This window comes from Mastigoproctus giganteus, chromosome 7 (genome assembly GCF_048544385.1).
Source record: "Mastigoproctus giganteus isolate SK-2022 chromosome 7, ASM4854438v1, whole genome shotgun sequence".
Classification (NCBI taxonomy): Eukaryota; Metazoa; Arthropoda; class Arachnida; order Uropygi; family Thelyphonidae; genus Mastigoproctus; species Mastigoproctus giganteus.
Genome location: NC_143581.1, coordinates 44786188 through 44805469, shown reverse-complemented (window position 1 = coordinate 44805469; position 19282 = coordinate 44786188). Strand labels below are relative to the sequence as shown.

Below are 19282 nucleotides of genomic sequence, written 5' to 3'. Positions count from 1 at the left end.
CTGGCTGTGAAACTAAGACCACAGTTTATCGGATTTATTTATAAACTCATATAGCTTCTGTTATGAGTGTATTGAATATCTGAAGTTATAATACTTTATTGGATTGCATCAGCATACAAATCACCTTGATGGCACAGTGGTTGTAGAAATGCACTAACACTTTTTTTTTACTGCTTGTATAACAGCTTGCTATGCCAATATTTTCTGTGTTGACCTATTTTGACATTCAGTTCATATATTGTGAATTAAAGGTGAGCTTTACCAATTTATTGACATGGGAGGGCAGTGTTTTGGCTCATTTCAAGACTATTGGCAGCATGAATTAGAGGAGTTGAAAACCCATAATTTATTTTCTTTGGAATCTTTAATGACATTAGTTTTTAATAAACTTTTGTTCTTTTATTAATCTTTATTGCTTTCTAAAGTTATATAAGGTATTATACCTACACATTGTTTGACATTAAAAACCTTCAGCATAAAATTCACTTTTTTTTATGGCAAATTATTCTCAGGTGTTTATTACAGCTATATTTGTTAACAAAAATAAGAAAAAATTCACTGAATTTTTTTAAAAGGTTGCAGTTTTAATATAGTTTCACAATTTTTTGTGAAAAGAAAAAGATGAAGAAAAACTTTTTACAAACAGATGGAGAAACTCTATAGTATAAATTATATTAGAAGAGAAGGGGGGTCAGATTAAATCAAGAAGATGAATTCTTATAAATCTGGTGAGTTGGCAGCTATATTTATATCTGTATATAGACATGCCCTTAAGTGCATATATAACAGCTGTCTTTTAAATTTAATAAAATATTTTTAAAAAATTTATTAATTTAAAATCTTGTTTTAAAATGTGTGGATATTTTAAAGCTGGTTTTGTTTTTTTATAATTTTTAAAATTAGTTGAGTGGGTGATATTAATTGAAGGCTTGAATATTGTGAGTGTAATTTCAGCCTACAAGTTACTGTTTGCTCTTTGAGTAATCCACTTTATTCTGACAAAAGCTCCAAATTGAGTATGTGGATTCTTCCCTAGCAGAAAAATTCTCATGTGCTAGTTTTGTACTGAGGAAGAAATTATGTAATCAGATTGGGAAAGTTTGGTATTGTTCTATATCTGTTGATTGGAATGAAGTGTTTGCATTATTCATATAGAGTGCGTTATTTTCCTAACTTATTGCAAACTATTTAGCTTGACAATATTAAGAAAATTTTTGCCTTGTACCATTTAATGGATAACTCAATATTCATTGTGGAAATGATGGATGACAAGTTTCTATTTCAGTATATTTTTATTATTATTATATTTCAGAGAAAGAAAATTGCAACAAAGCAAAAGAAAATAGAGATTGGAACACAAAATCCAAATGATGTAGATTATGACTGGCTACCAAAAGAAACTCTAAATGAAATGAGTAAGTATCTTTATAAAGTATAATAATTAATATAAACTCCTCTGACATAGCAGTCATGTTGGAGTATAAACAAGAACACACTGCACAGTACTCATTCCTTTCTCATATGTGCTATTTTGAGGCCAAACATATGTAATGGTCTGCAGTGGAATGGCTGTCCCCATAGGTGTAGGAAACGATATTTTGTGAACCCTCTTTGCAACACACAAATAACTTTGAGGCCAACACAGATATGCCATTAATGAATTGTATTGAATTATTTCAAGAAGTATCCTCGCATTATAATACAGTAAACCCCTGCTATTCGCGGGGGTTACGTTCCTGAGAAATGCCTCGAATACAGAAAACGCGAATACTGAGTTATGGCTCCCATAGTAATAAAGGGGTTCCGTTCCAAAGTATGAAATATATAAGAAAAACTAGTCTAAAATTTTGTCTGTGTATGTATTATATGTACCTTCATAATATGACTATGTAAATAGACAGTACATAGTGAAATGCAAGCATATAGCATTGGAATGAAAATAAGGAACAATTTAATATTAAATGGAATATTTATTAGAAATTTCAAACCAGCACCTTTTCTAGCTAAAAAACTTATCCCGCCAGTGCTATCACCAGTTTCGCTAAAGTGTTGATAAAGGAGTTTTGCCTTTTCACGAATGATGAGTAAACTTAATGGAATTTTATTTTGAGTTCGGTCTTCTATTCACAGATTTAAAGCTTTTTCCATTTTTTCTAATTTAACATCACGAGTTACAGAGCAAATTTTTGAAGCAATTAGCACGTTTTCACGGACACTACGGCGGATTTTTTCTTCCAATTTTTTGATTGATCGTACCGTTGACTCACTGATTTTATAATGTTTTGCCACTGAGGAGACACTTTCACCATTAGAAATTTTGCCTAATAACTCAATTTTATTCGCTAATGTCATCACCTTCTTTGATCTTTTCACATTTCCCTTGTATTTCGTAGCATATTTTCGTACGGGTTAGAAAGAACTTGTCCACAATAAAGTCACTTTCTACCGTTAACACACTCGAAAAAGTCTGTTTTCACTGCAAAACGGTAGATTTATCACTTTTGTAAGCATATCAGTTTATAAGTTGATAAATTTATTCAATTTATAAGCATATAAATTAAAAGCAAACGACGAAACCTTCCGTGACAAGCGCATAACACATACTGAACAAGGATTAGCGAGAAACATCCACGCTCGCGATTTTGTCAATCCTCACCCCCCCCCCACCACCACCCACTGAGCGCTGTTTTGACCGGGAAAGATAATTTTAGTCACTCCCATGTTTTTTTTATGGCGGAAAATGTTCACGGCGCTTTAAAATTCACATTTTTTTTTTGGTTTCATTTTATATTAAATCAGCGACCGCAAATACAGATACCGTGAATAGCAGGGGTTTATTGTATAAGAAGTAGGGCAATAAAGTTCCTGGACTAGCACAATAAAAAGAACACAAAGTGCAGGAGCTCAAAAATGGTTTTATATTTATTCAAAGTAATCACTATCTGATTGAATGCATTTTATTACACAATTTCTAAAAGTTTCTGAAAAGAGTTGGCAAAGGCATACAAAAATTGTTTGGTTTGGTTTGGTAGTTACATTTTTCATTCTGAAATCTCTTTCCTTTGAGGCAGTTTTCACCTTAGGAAAGAGGAAGAGGTGTGCTGGTACTAGATCAGAAGAGTAGGGTGGATGGTTGATCTGTACAATGCCATGTGTTATCAGAAGTACCTTCAAAACAAATGTGGAATGGGCAGTGTCATTGTTGTGCAACAAGAACCAGCTGCCTTTCTCTTGAAATTGCAGCCTTACCCAGGAAATGAACTTCAGTAGCCTTTGAAGTGCCTGTTAGTAGAACACAGCATTGACTCTCTCCCCTTCAGGTACAAATTCCTTGTGAATCACACCATTTGTTGAAAAACATAATCGGCATCATCTTGATCCTGGACTTCTGTAAATTAAACATTTTTGGTCTTGGTTGAAGTATAATTCAACAATTATACTTCATCTCTGGGTCATACTGAAACACCCAACACTCATCTCGAGTGACATACAGTTGAGGAAATTAGGATTGTCTCAACAAGTCTGGATGAAGCCTTTGCATGAAGTGACTCTTCATTGCTTCTGCTCATCCGTGAGGCTGTGGCACAAATTGTTGCACAGACCTTCCTTTTCCCTAAACCATCATGCAGATTTTGATGAATCACCTCCTTATTCATATTCAACTCATCAGCCATCATTCTGAGGGTCAAACGATTATCTCTTTGCACAATTTCCTGAACTTTTGTTGCTCTCTCCTCATTTCGAGAGGTTGACGGATGTCCAATTGTGAACGGTTGACGGATGGTCATTGTGAACATCCGCACATCTCTCTTAGAACTATTGCCATTCATTGGTATGACTTTACGATTCATCGTTGTAAACAGTTTTTAGCATTTCTGTTGAAGATTTTTCCAGTTTAAAGCAAAATTTGATATTTGTGCATTGTGCCAAAATTCTTAAGCTGTTAAAAAGCAGCTGTGAATAATGTTTGCTACTTGAGTCAAATATTTTCTTTTTTAATTAATGAACAAAGGACACAATTGTTTGAAAACAATCATGGGATAGTATTAGATACCCCAGCTGAAGTTGCAGATAAACTCAACAGTTACTTTGCATCGATATTTACAGAAGAAAAACCCTTTGTGTCAATGAGAAATTATGGAAGTGAAGTTGAAAAAATTGTAATAATGATGATGTTGAAATTACACGTTTATTTAATGAAAAAACTTTTGAGCCTACAGGCCAGTAAGGCTCCTGGGGTTGATGGCATATACCCTGTAATCATAGGGAAGTGGCAAGTGAGTGCATTGAACCATTGAGGCTAATTATGAGAGCATCACTGGACTTGGGAGTGATTCCGTTGGATTGGAAAAGTGCTAATGTATCTCCAATACATAATGGCACTTCTAAGAGTGAATTGGGAAATTACCATCCAGTCAGTCTAACTCAGTAGTAGGGAAAATCATGGAGACAATGAACAAGGGTGGAATTCAGGATCATTTAGTTAGAAATAGAATTCTGAAGGATATTCAGCATGGTTTTTTAAAGGGAAAATCATGTTTAACTAATCTGGTTAGCTATTGTGACAGGGTCACACAAGAACTGGACTTAGGAAATAATTTTGACATTTTTTTATTTGGATTTCAGCAAAGCATTTTACTCAGTCCAACATGAGCAGTTACTTTATAAGCTGGAACAGGTTGGAATCACAGGGAAAATCCTTAGATGGATAGCTTCAGGGCAGGAGGCAGGGGGTTGTGATAAATGGTTATTGCTCAGATTAGGTTGATGTAAGAAGTGGGGTTCCCCAAGGATCAGTATTAGGACCACTGTTGTTTTTGATTTTCATAAATGACATCGATGAATGGATAGAGGGCATGATGTCTAAATTTGCAGATGGTGTAAAGACTGGTAGAGTATTTAATGATCACTGCCAAGCAGAACTTCTTCAGAGTGATCTAGATAGACTTCAGGGATGGTCAGAAAAATGGCAGCTATGCTTTAGTCCAGCAAAGTGTAAGGTATTACAACTGGAGAACAGTAACCCCAAAATAGCTTATACCCTTGGTGGAGCTGAACTAAAGCTGGCAGTGGAGGAAAGGGATGTGGATGTTACGATACTGTCAGACATAAAGTTCTCCGAGCATTGTAGACAGGTTGCAAGGAAGGCCCATGGTGTCCTATCGATGATTTATTGAACAATTGCTAGTAGAGATAAGGACATCATAATCCCATTAAATGAGGCTATTGTTAGACCACACTTTGAATACGGTGTTCAAGTATGGAGACTGCACCTAAAGAAAGACATTGTGCTGCTTGAAAGGGTCCAAAGACTGGTAACTCGCCTGGTGAGATCAGCAAAAGGGCGTCCATATGAGGAAAGACTTTGAATATGTGGGTTGCAGAGCTTGGAAACTAGGCATCCTAGAGGAAAAGTGATTGAGATGTTTAAGGCTCTGAAAGGCATAAGTAAAATTAATGAGAACAAAATTTTCACTGTTATAAATGATTCTAGAATTAGGGGCCATTTATTTATTTACCGTATGGGGAAAAAAAACACAAGGAAGACAGCATTAAAAAGAAACAAAACTCATATATTTACAGTTGTATATCCAAATTAATAACATATTCAATTGATTCCGGAGTCAGTATCAGGAACTCTTCTGGTTTTCTGCAAAACGGTCTCAGGATACAGTCTTGGGTAATATGTTGCACAGTCTTTCTATTAGCACCACAGGCACATCATGAAGTATAACTCTTATTCCACTTAGAAAGGAAATCAGCACACCTGCCATGTCTAGTTCTTATTCAGTTTATTTTGGTCCAGATCTGCCGAGGTAGGTTAAAACCATCCACTCTTTCCAAAATCCATTTAGTATTTTTAAGTCCTGGAGGAGAAAGTTGGTTCCATTCATGTATCCATTCCTTTAAGAGATTAGTCTAGATCTTAATCTATTCATACCTATATAGGGGCCCATCCATAATTTCAAGTTATGGGGGTGAGATGTTGAGACTGGATTGCAGGAATTTTTATTTTAGCCAGTGAGTTATAAATTACTTGAATAAGTTAACTACATCGGTGGTAGAGGCTAACAGTTTGGGGAAATTCAAAGGTCAGCTGGATAATTACCTTCAGGAGGAGGGAAACGCATAGGTTGTCTGTTTCCTTTTCTCTTACTAATTATTATTTTTTTTTAATTTTTCTTCTTATTATTTTATTTATTTATTTTATTTTTTGGCTGGTGCAGCATAAGCCATAGGCTTCCTTGCACCATGCAGCCATTACTAATACTAACAACTTTTAAACAGTTTGTTGAGATACTAAGAAAAATACTGGAAAAATAATTTTGCCATACATGTGCTTTCTAAAAGAAAATAGTCTCAAAGCACATTGTACTATGACATCCTAATTCAGTTTATTTATTTATTTCACAGAAAGTTTGTTATTTAGTGACATATTAAAAGTGCTTTTTCTTTATTTTTTTTAAGACAAATCACCAAAGCAGTCTCCAAGGAGGTCTCCTCGTCAGCGTAGGGTAAAAAGAAGTACAGGGGCTGGAGATGAGTAATTGCCAAAAGTGAAAGCCACCATTAATCAGTTTTGGACTGATACTTAAAGTGATAATCTTGGATTATGGACATAGCAGAGCTTTGGTAATATTAAATGTGAATGTGTGCTTATTGCATGTTATTGCTGTTGGAATATGGATTGAGTTGAATGCTAAATAATGAACCAGACTTTTAGGTGATGTAGAAAGTGGCACGATGTACAATACTCAGTTCTGTCATCATTTTAAAGAAGACATTCCCTTCAGAGCATTCCACTTTTTTTTTTTTTTTTTTATTGACAGTGAATGTTTTTATATAAGGTTGTTTTATAATAATGTCCTGTGTATTATAATTACCTACAGTATACAGACTTGTTGATCTGAAATACATTTAAGGCTGAAATGTGCAGCTTTTACAGTAAAAGTACAGACAACTTGTGTAATACATTTTGGTTTAAAATTTTAATTGAAATTAGTGTGTGGAGGGGGAGAGCTACTTTGCCAGTGTGCATTTCTTTTGCATAAAAATATTAATCTATATTGTATAATTGTTGTTCTGATGTTTGCTTATGAAATAAGTATATGATTTAAAAAGATCATTCTAACCTTGAAAAAAAAAAAAAAAAAAAAAAATTGTTTGGGAAGATGCCATATAACGAATAAAGGAAATGTTTTGCATAGTAATGAGACTTAAAACATTTATTTATTAAACATTCTGCCGAGATACACATTAGTTGAATTAATTCTTTTGAAATTCTGTAATAAATTTACTTTATGCACTACAGCAAATGTTATATCAAATTGTGGCTAATCCTGTAATTGTTTTTTTTTTTTAGAATATAATATAATATAATAAGTCTTCAAAAAGGTAAAAAAAATCTGTTATGTTTAGTATACATTTATGTTAGGAATATATTTTTTTTTATTATTATTATTTTGATTAACAATTTCTGTCAGCAGATAAAAGTACTGTTCATTTTAGGAAGAATTGAAAACTACTGTATATAAACCTGTTGTAAGTAAAAAGATAATTTTTATTCCTTCTTAATGATATTTACTCAAACTTTTCGGAAAATGAAAAACTTTTGCACTTAGATCTGGATCATCATTTTTGATGGTACATTCATAACTGAGTGAAAATAACTTTTTATAGATAAACCACTGAAACAGCATTATATGAGTTTATCAGTTTCATATTTCATAACATGTAAGTATTCTGAATATTAAGAAAGGCTGAAATGTATCTTTAATGTATTTTGGAAAATTTTTTTCTTCAGGTTGTGTTTAGCCTTTAATTAATTTTTGTAAGGGCTCATAATCCAGGCTGCTTTCACGGTCAATAAAATTGTTTGGTGGTTTATGTGACTCATAACTTTCACAAAATTAATCATGTGATTAGTTCCTTTTGATCCGGTGCACTATAGCCATAGAAGCTGATGTGCTGGTAAAATATCCAAACCAACCTTTTAATCCAAATTCAGCTGTGTGATAAGCAGTTATAAATTCTATTTGAAATAAGGACCTTTAATATTACATATACTAGTGTTATATTTATGTTAATTTGGCATCAAAAGGATGATACCATGCACATGTGCATATTCACTTAGGTACATAGGGCGTGTGATGTAATGACGGGAATTACGTGCCACACCAGCGTTCAAAAGATATGAGTTACTGACGGGATTAGTTTTAATTGTTTTACCTTTTTAATTTTATATTATTATTTTTTAATACTATATTTTGGATTAATACACATGTGAGATACAGTAATGGTCTGGATGTTGGGCATTTAAAGGTGCTCACAGTGATCTCTGAAAATGATTAGAAAAAATTTTTGCTTCAACATCACTTATCAAAATCCTGTGTACATTGATGCTGACTCCACTGTACTGTATATATGGCCATCCCATCTCCATTGGGGAAAGAATTGTTAGCAAAGTCAAAATCATAGGAGGAATGGCACTGCAAATGCACTAACCAGTTTCCCTCTTTGGTTTTTCTTTTTTTATAAACAGAAAGAGGGAAAGTTCTCTTCAACCAACTGTGCCAAAACTCCTAACTAATAAACAATCAAACATCCATTTTACAGTGTTTGATATTTCTAATAAAACTGTTTAATGAAAGAGGCTGATTAGGTCCCAAAATTATCACAATTCTTCTATCTCACTCTTCAACAGAAAAGTTTGGTGAAACACAAGCAGTTGCTCTTGACATCTCAAAGGCTTTTGATCGTGTTTGGCATAAAGGTCTTCTAACAAGCTTCCATCTTATGGTTTGCCAACTTTTTTTTTTTTGTAATTGGTTATCCAATTTTCTCTCTGATCACTCACTGAGGGTGATGGCTCTCTGTCTTCTAACTTCTTCACTAATGCTGGTGTCCCCCCAAGGTTCAGTTTTTTCCCTCTTGTATATTAATGACCTTCCATGGACTGGAAATCCTATCCATAGTTTTGTCGATGATAGCACATTGCATTCCACTTTCCATTTTGAGAAACCTTGCCCTGCTCAATCAGCTTCAACTTCTCAAATATCTGCTATCAATTCCTTAAATGCTGATCTCCAGTGGGCAAAGTCAACTTAGTTGATTTCAGTCCTAAAACTCAGTCTTGTCTTATATCTCACAAAAAGGATTCTTCTGCTCCTATGCTTATCTTTGGTGACACTCAGATTTCTAGGCGAGATGATATCTCTTTTGGGGATTACCCTGACTTCTAATCTCTCTTGGCACAAACACATTACAAATATTGCTTCCTCTGCATCTAAAAAACTTGGTTTTCTTTTTCACTCTCTGCGTTACTTTCCTTCCAAACAGCTGTTCATTCTGTACAAATCACAAACCTGCCCTACCATGAAATATTGTTCCCACATCAGGGGCAATGCGTACAAAACCTATCTGAGGCTTCTAGATTCCATTCAGAAGAGGGCAGTTAGGTTAATTAATGACTCCTCTCTAACAGAGTCTCCACTCGCTGTCTCATAGATGTACTGTTTCTGCTGCATGCCTTTTCTATAGATACTTCCATGGGCACTGTTCTTCTGAATTGGCTTCTATAATACCCACTCTCTCTTTCAAAACAGTCCAAACCCGTGCCGCCACCAGCCAGCATCCATTTACTGTCCAACTTCAAACTCAGAGAACCAACTTTTCATCTTCCTCGGTTATTCATTCAACTGCCGTTTTCTGGAACAACCTTCCTTTGTACGTATTTCCTGAAAATTACAGTCTACAGCAGTTAAAGTCCAATGTCAACAAATATCTTCTTTCGTCTTCTCAACCTCCAACCCAAGCACGGTACTAAGTACTATAGATTCTAATACCTCTCTTTTTTGGAGTTTTCATAAAAAAAAAAAAAAAAAAAAAAAACCTTTGATTTTGTTTAACAGTACCTCTCTAATTAATGACTCCTTGAAATAAAAACATGAGAGACTTAAATGCATCCCTTTAGTTTCCATCAATCCACTTCACAGTTTAGACCTTTAAAACGTACAAAAAATAACAGAACTCTTTTTTTTTTTTTTTTTTTCTAATATAGACTAGTTTGCCACTGCACTTTAATTCTAACACTAAAGTACAACAACCACATTGTTTTAGACACAAACTCTTATTAAAATTCCATTATCATTCTTTCCCTAATGAATAAACAGAGCCCACATTAACAATTCCCATAATAATAATAAAGAAATCTGTTTCCAGCCCATTTGAAGTTAGCCAGTTTCTAAAGCTATTTTCTAAACAGAACCTTCGTGTAGGCCACCACTTTTCAGTTAAAGAATTAGTTGTGAATTCAAATATAAAATTCCCTCTTCTGATTTTTAGGTCAATTTGCTTGTTCTTCTATGTAGAAAAAAGTTATATCTAAAGAAAACTTTATTTTAAAAAATCTACATGGATCTTATAATGACATAAAATTGCTACATCTTGCACTTGATACTGATTACCTTTTATGTTGACAGTAGAGGCCAAAATTCCCATTTTTAAAAACTCTTGATGATATCCATTCAAAATATATCCAATTTTACAAAAAGCTGAGTGCACAAAAAACCACATTAAACTCATTTCTTAAATTAAGATCTCATCAACTGACTCCCTAAATGATACATGCTTTACATTTAACAAAAAATGTAAAATAAAATTACAGCTAATTTTCACCTTTACCTTCCCTCTATAACCTTTTAAAATTTTCTCCATCCACCGTTCATTGTAATAACTCCTGAAATTTAGTTTTATCTCACTAAGATGAAAGTGGTACCAACAGTGAAATAGGAAAGGTTGGAATTATCTGACATCAATAGTTCAGGAGTGTTGAAGTAGCTATATTAATCAAGACACTCTTTTTACAACTTGTGCAAGCAAAAGGGTTTGATTTACAAATTAAAATAGAAAGTTTCTATGAGGAATAAAATTGCATTACAACAAAGACACTACAGAATAACAAAAATGTAAACTATATAATTAATTACATTTGTAAATACAAAGGTAATTAATTATATAAGAAATTCCCACATAAGAAGTTTTCCCTTGTACTAGGTTTGGTTTCTTAAGTCCCAATTTTAACTCTGTATGTTATAATGTATTGTTTTCCCGCATAAAAAGTTCATGATAAAGAATACATAGTGTGTTATTATAATGTTTTCCCACGTAATACATTTTTTAAATATAGAAATTATTTTTAATATTAAAAAAATATTAAACAATATAAACATTTGGTAATTGAACAAGTTAATGCCAAGCATCATTTTAGTTTGTAGTAAACCACCGAAGTAGGTGAAATGGCATCATTTTTGATATACATGTATCCCATATTGTGAATGCTTTCACAACGAGTTACCCTGATATTGCACCACCTCCAATAAGCAATGCTTTGCCAATGGAGAAGACTAATGTTACTTATTCTCGGTGGATACTGAGAATCCATTGGGGAAGCTTTGCTTATTCGAGGTAGTTCAATATCAGGGCAACTCGTGAAGGCATTCACAATATGAGAACAGAAAAGATGCCATTTCATCTACTTCAGTGGTTTACTACGAACTAAAATGATGCTTGGCACTAACTTATTCGATTAGTGAATTTTATGTAGTCTGAGGCTTTCAGCACTAAACCTTTTTAGTATAAACATTTTGATATAATGGAAGTGAAATATTGCAATTGTTTTCATCGATATCCATAATTGGATACATCAGCCACGTTAAGTTCTGGTGGCTGTGAACAGTTCTGAATTACTTAGTGGATTGTCACCCTGTCTCATTGTCTTTTAAGGTATGTTGAAACTCCAAAGGAGCTCATCCTAACTTGGTAATGAGTTTAATGAACAGAATGTTAAGCAATTAGAAATCTCAGTTTAAAAATGTTTCCCATAGACAGAGTAAAATATTTATAAATTCTGAAATAGTACTTAAAAATCATCTTTAACTTCTTCTCTTCAGGGTTATCAGTCTTTTGACTGGTTTGCCCCTTTGATGAGCTGTCTCCATTTCTCACAGTCTTGTGCTAGGTGTTTCACTTCTGCATAGTTCCGAAGCCCAGTTTCCTTCAGATGCATTTATGTTTCTTGGTCTTGTTTTCTTTATCCTGGTATTTTTCCTTCCAGCATGTCCAGTAACATCCCTCTATGCTTCATAGTGTGTCCAATCTATTGTAGCTGCCGTCTTTTGATTCTCCTTAGCAATTCTTTCTTCTCCTACACGTTATAAAACCACGTTATTACTCATTTTTTCTGTCCAACTAATCTTTTCCATTCTCTGCCAGCACCACATTTCAAATGCTTTAGAAGTTTTCCCACGTAAGAAGTTCTAAATCTCCAGTCCCTTGGAAAACTTCTTATCTGGGTTCTACTGTATTTCTTTTTGATCACAATCATAGCATGCAGTCTGTTTTTTTGTATGAGTTCAGTTTACAAAGAAAGGGCCTATCTCTAACACTTTACAATAATGTGTATATTTAAGAGCAAAGACTGAATTAACAATTATACTTGTATGTATAGTCTATCTATCAGTCCTAATGCTCTGTTAGTTTCATTCACAGCATAGTTACAATATATATATTAAAATTCTGTCAAATCAGTTTATTTAAAATTAAGATAGTCCACATTAAGGATGCAAATGTAGTAGTAGTAATGGCAAATGATGCAAGAAAGCAAGCTTATATAGCATCAGCCAAAAAAAAAAAAAGTTTCTCATCTGCTACATCCAAGAATTTGTCTAGTTCTTCCTTGAATTTATTCAACCCATCCACTAAATTAAACTTCAACTGCCATTTCTCAGCCCATTGACCCAATTTTCCTAGATCTTGTTGCAATAGCTCACTCACCCTGCAAACCTTTGTACCATCTGTAAACTTAGATATCAAGCCTGATATACCTTCATCAATATCATTGATAAATATTGAAAACATCAATGAACCCAGCACTGAACTCTGGAAATTCCACTAATAACGAAAAGCAGTGCCCATTGATAACCCTATCTTCTTCCACTTAACCATCCCTTTATCTATAGCAGTAACTTGCCCTTAATGCCATATTGCAGTAGTTTGAAGGCAATGAAGTAGTTTGTACAGCAGTCTTTTATGTGCAAGAGTATCAAAAGCTTTCCTGAAATCTAAGTATATGATTTCAAAGCTATTTTTTGCATCCAGTTCCTTGGTCACTGCATCATAGTAACCTATCAGATTAATCAAACAAGACTGCACCTTGACAAATCCATGCTGTGATTGCAGTATAATTGCATGCCTGTCCAAATGATGCTGAATTACTTCTTTAACCAGTGATTCCATTATTTTCCCTGAAACAGACATTAAGCTAACAGGTCTATAATTACTCATGTTGCCGTGTGATCCCCTTTATGAATTGGGGATATATTTGCACTTCTCCAGTCCATAGAGACCTCCTCTGAATCTAATGATGCTCTAATAATTATGGCTAAGGTTGTGCTCATCTCCTTCTATTCCTCCCTTAATATAATTGGATAGATTCCAGGTGCCTTTTTTTTATGTCCATCCTCAACAATTTCTCCTCTACTTTCTTTTCAGTTATCACAGTCATTTAGCTCCTCATTAGAGTTTGATAAACTTCTGGCATCCCCTTCCCTAAAGAATTCATGTGTGAATGTAGATGCAAAATACCTATTCAATTTGTCTGCAACCCATAGACATCAAGTGGCCCAATGTGATTCAACCCCTTTTACTGTTTAATATAAGCAAAGAAGTCTTTGCTAGTTTTTTTTTTTTTTTTTGCATTCTTTGCCAGAGACTTCTCATAATCTTCCTTAGCTTGCCTAACCTCCTTTGTGATTTGATTACATACTAATTTACACCTACCATAGGCTTCTGTATCAATGACTTTTCTTTTCTGTTGGTATTAAAAGCCCAGTAGCTTCTGTGAATATTTCCCATTTAGAATTTGCTGTTGGTAACATTGGTTGGTCCCATGGAAACAATTTAAAAACTGAGACCTCTGTAGTCTCCCTTATGAAAGCAAAAGCCTTTACCCTTGACAGTAGCTATGGGTATATGTAGGGCATATGTAAACCATATATTTTACTGCGCATAAAATATCTGCCCTCCTTTGGAAAAAGAAAATAAAATAAGGGGTTAGAAAATCGCAGATTGAATCCTGTCATTTTAATTTTGTAGGAGGAAACAGATTTTTGCTCTGGCTACAAGAAGACAAAACAGAATCATCTTACAACCAAGGTGGGTTAATGATGTCAGAGTACTTTTTTTTTCTTTTTGTAGAAACTTTGATCTAAATGTGATGATACTGAATAACTATAAATTCAGGAATATCCTTTTTAGCTATTCCATTAAGAACAAGAGAAAGAGATGCTATGTATCAAGTGGATTGTTTTTATTTGATTGAAAATGGAGTTTTCTTTTTTGCTGTTGATTATATATTTTGAAACATACTGAGGCATTAGCTAATGCAACGATTAATTTTCAGAGTAACAAATGGTCTTCCTCTTATACACCTACACTATTTCTACATACCTTTCCATGTGCATTGTCTCTCTCAATTAGTATTATGATCAAACATGTCTTTAAACACATCAATCAGCAATCATCTCTTCAGACTTCAACTTCACTATTTTTTTTATTCATTCCACATCTGTTGCCTTGAACAGACTTTCTGTTTATATGTATAACTCGCGAACTTGAATTACAACCTACACCTACATTAAATATCGTTTGACTTTCCAACTCTCAACCCATTCACAGTATTACTGGACTATAAATTCCAATCTTATCTGTTGAGGTCACAATTAAAAAAATAGTCTCTACTGTACATACCAGTCACTACTATTCATTGCATGCAATTTTCACCATTTGATTTTGGCTTAATGTCTAGGTTTGCAGATAGTACAAAGATGGGTGGGGTAGTTAATGACAGTAATGAAGGTATTCTGCTGCAACAAGATCTAGAAAAATTAGACAGATTGGCTGAGAAACGGCAATTGAAGTTTAACATTGACAAATGCAAGGTACTGCATTTGTAGCAGTAACCCCCAGAGTAAAGTACCAGTTGTGTGGTACTACGCCTCAGGGGAGTTGAAAATGAAAAAGATCTGGAGGTAATTGTGCAGTGAGATATGAAGTTCTCTGAGCAATGCACACACCCTGCCAGGTAGATCATGAGGTTTTGTCAATTACATACAGGAACTTTGCTAGCAGGGATAAGGTGATTATCTCGTTGTACAAGGAAATGGTTAGGCTGCATCTTGAATACTGCATACAGGTCTGGAAGCTTTATTTTAGAAAGGATGTAGAGCTGCTGGAATGAGTACAGAGAAGGGCAACAAGATTGGTGAGGGGAACAAAGGAAGATACCTTTCTCATACCAAGAAAGGCTTAAATTTTGCAAATTGCTGTATCTGGAAATTAGGCACCTGCAACATGATCTGACTGAGCAAGCTTATTGCTAATGGCATTCTTCCTCTTGCTCAGATTATACATGAGGGGGCATAAATTCAAATTGAAGAAGGGTGGATGCAGGTTAGATATCCAGAAGTTTGCCTTCAGCCAGCAGGTGGATTGTTGGAACAAACTTCCATCTGTTATTGTTGGAGGTGGGTAGTTCTTGCCACTACTGATACTAATATTAATCCTGTCATATCAGCTATCCAGCAGGCATGTCAAATTTAGATGCTGTAAGTCATTTTTATTCTAGAAGGAAGAAATATAAAATTATCTGTCTAGGTTTGGCAGAAACATAGTAAAAGCTATTGTTTGTTTTTTTTTTTTTTTCCAATATCTCCCTTGACTTCGGTACATCTGCTCCATTCAGTGGCTAATCGAGTTAACAAAGATTCTTTTAATGCATGACTTATGAATCAGTGCATTGTCATAAAGCAACAGAGCACCATGTAAAAGTCCTTCCAGATCATCAATATGGCTTTTGGAAGAACAGATCAATGCTAGACGTGCTTATGCAAGCTGAATCTCATGTTTGCAATGCCTTTTTGTATTTATATCTCATTATATCTCATGTTTGCAATGCCTTTTGACACTACTTGGCATCATGGTATTATAATGGATCTTTACCATCTAGGACTATGGGGACAGTTTGCCTGAAATAATTCAAAATTTTTTGTGGCTGCATTCTTTTTGGGTCCGATACAAAAACTCTTACACTTCACATTCAGGAGGAAGGTGTACCACAGGCTTTGATATGTAGTCCAACACTATTCGCAATTCGAGTTAGCAATATGACACAGGATATCTCAAAAACCACTGAAACTTACATGTATGCAGATGACCCTACCATTTCTCTTCAGTCTAAAAGTATGAACACCATTGAATGGCAGGTCCAACTAGCCATAACCAAAATAGAACCTTAGACGTCACAGAACGGTTATTGACTGTCAGAAAAGAAATGCACAGCCATTCACTTCTGCAAGCTATGGGCTCTCCATCCTGATCCAGAAATAAAACTCCAATCCCACTTGTTAATACTGTTAGATTCTTGGGATGATATTGGACAGCAGGCTAAACTTCCAAGTTCATGTCACTCATTTAAGAACTACTTGTCTAAAGCATCTAAATATACTTCGATCAGCCTCATCCATGTCATGGGGTGCTGATCAGTATACCTTACTACACCTGTACAAGCCCATAATCCGTTCACATCTGGATTATGGTTCTCCGGTATATGACTGCTAGGATAAGCACATTAGAACATCATATAGCTTGGTGCTCTGAGGACAGCCCTAGGAGCTTTCAGGACTTCTCCAGTCCAAAGCCTTTACATTGAAGCACATGATCCCCCATTACATCTTCATAGAAAAATATTGGTCTCAATATGCTGCTAAGATCCAAAGTCTCCCATCCCATCCTAGTTGGGAGTGTCTATATAACACCCAGTGGAATTCCTTTTATTAAGAATAAGCCACATGAAAACCAACCTGCATTGCTCAGACTTAAAAGAACTTCACACTTGGAAAGTTGATCTAAGTGACATTTCTGAGGACAATTTTCCTGTACCACCCTGGTTATGTTTTTATGCCTTTCATGATAACTACTTTCTCCAATGGGGACTGTTTTAGCTTCTTCCAATATCATACAGTTGTATGCAGCTCATTTCAATCTCAACTATAATGCTTGTGCAATATACACTGATGGATCAAAAACTGGCATGGTAGGCGCAGCAGCAGTTGTCCTGTCATTTACAGTTACAACCTCATTACCAGCCATATGGTGGATTGACAATGTAAAGCATTATATATATATAAAAAAAAAAAAACGCTTGTTTACACATGAAAGATGTTTTATGTGAATACATCTTTCATGAAAATCAGAACTACAGTATTTCAAAATCAAACAGCTAGAATCGAAGTTGGAACGATGTAATGTTTTATGCTCATGCCTGTTACTTTACCGAATCAATGTTAGTGTCATTTAGGATGTAGCGGGCATGAGCATAAGCTCACACCAGCTACTTCCTAAATTTTGTCTTGCATTTTTTATCAATCTGTTTTACTTGTCCAAAATATTTTGTATGAACGATGTAACATTTTATGCTCACTCCCACTATTTACTCTACTGAATCAACGTTAGTGTCATTTACAAAGTGATGTAATTTGCATCATTTCCGCTTCACATTTTTGTGACAAATTGGTTTTACTTCAGTCCGAAATTTAGTAGGTGTCGCCAAAGATGTTTTCACATCAAAAGAGGGCTTACTCTTTCTAAAAAACTAAAAGGAAAGAGGATATTGTGGTGGAAATAGTGAATTGATATAAGAGACTTGAATGGTTATGACAATGATCATAAATTGCCACTTTTATAAAGACCCTCTTATGGTATATGGGAGAGGTAAAATACATTGTCATTATGCTAGATAATACAGTTCATATAATTTATTTATCCACTGAGGTGAATTAGAAGAAGCAATTTAAGTAATATTTTGATGAGACTATAACTTATATAAAGAATATTAAAAGTTTTGCATTCAATGTGTAATTATCAGATGGGTTTGGATGCATAAGCTTCTATACATATTAACGTGGAAAATGCAGTGAACGAGGATTCATTCAAAGCATTTGGTAAAAGCATTGGTGTTATTTTGTCAAAGAAAATATAATTATTAATGTATATTCCAAACTTAAAAATGAAAATACTGGAGTCCACAAACACAAGTGTGAATTAATTGGCATCTCTTATGACTGTCCAGAGAATACTAATATTCATTTTGCCTTGCTTAAACCACCATCAAGTATTGATAAAGGGACAATGTTACAGCTTCCTACAATTCACATTTAACCAGTTAGTCAGTTCAGTGAGCAATTAATTTTACATTGTATGTACACTTAGTTTTTATAACCCACACGTAACCTGCCCCTAATCTTGAAAGTACTGTATGCATTTACACTTCTACAAACTGTGTAAGTCAGTTTTTTTCATGTAATAATAGTCTTTATTTGCTGTTGTCTTTTTTTTCCAAGTTGATGCATTCTGATTTTTCCTTCTTTTTTGGGGGGGAGGGAGATTTCATATGATTAAAAATAATAAAGGCACATTTCGAAGAGGCCATGCCCACACAGAATAACTTAAAATATCCTATAAAAATACAGTTGGACCTCTCTTTAATGAACTTCCATATAGCGAACTTCTTTGATTTCCCCTTGGTCATTACATTGAAAATAATTTCCATATAACAAACTGACTTTGAGAGACCTGGGTATGCATTGTTCGCACCTCTGGCCTTTAGGCAATAAAGCTGATGCTATAGAAAGCACGAATGAAGAGCTAAAAGGATTAATTCAACGAATTAAGAGCTAAAACATTGTACAATTTAGTGGTAAACTGTAAAACTGCTGCAGGAGGAAACTAGCCAACCACTGCATGTAATAGAAAAAGATAGGAGATTTTGTGCAAGACCTTTGCCCAGCAGTGGGTCAGAAATGACTAAAAAGAAGTAAAACCTATACATTACTGTATCGAGAAGTCGAGCTTGTCAACTGCTACTGAGTCCATAGCCATTGGCAAAGATTAAGGCATATTCCCGACGTGGGCTTTGGCTCCGTTCAACCTGTTTTCTACTGCAAGCATCCTATTAGAGAATTAGGAGAATGATTTTTCCTTTATCCCAGAAATTCATCTGTTGTTTCAAAGAAATGAGTCATCCACACTTTTCACCTGTCTCTGTTTACATGGTAGGTACAAGTGGTCCCTAAATCAGTTTATTTTAGTTGCTGTGCAAGTAAACTTACAGTGTCTAAGAAGAAATCCTTGAGTGTAGTGTGAAAAAGTGGAAGTGCTTAATAGT

The 19282-nt window shown here is 34.5% G+C and overlaps 1 protein-coding gene across 1 annotated transcript in view; it reads left to right on the top strand.

Moving 5' to 3' along the window:
* Window positions 1-7263, top strand: part of LOC150082859 (translocon-associated protein subunit alpha-like) — a 54694-nt gene extending 47431 nt beyond the window's left edge. The window contains exons 8-9 of the mRNA XM_090376876.1: window positions 1313-1415; window positions 6469-7263. Coding sequence (XP_090233002.1) covers window positions 1313-1415; window positions 6469-6548 — 183 coding nt within the window. The 3' untranslated portion in view covers window positions 6549-7263. The remainder of the gene's footprint in view (window positions 1-1312; window positions 1416-6468) is intronic.
* Window positions 7264-19282: the final 12019 nt, after the last annotated feature.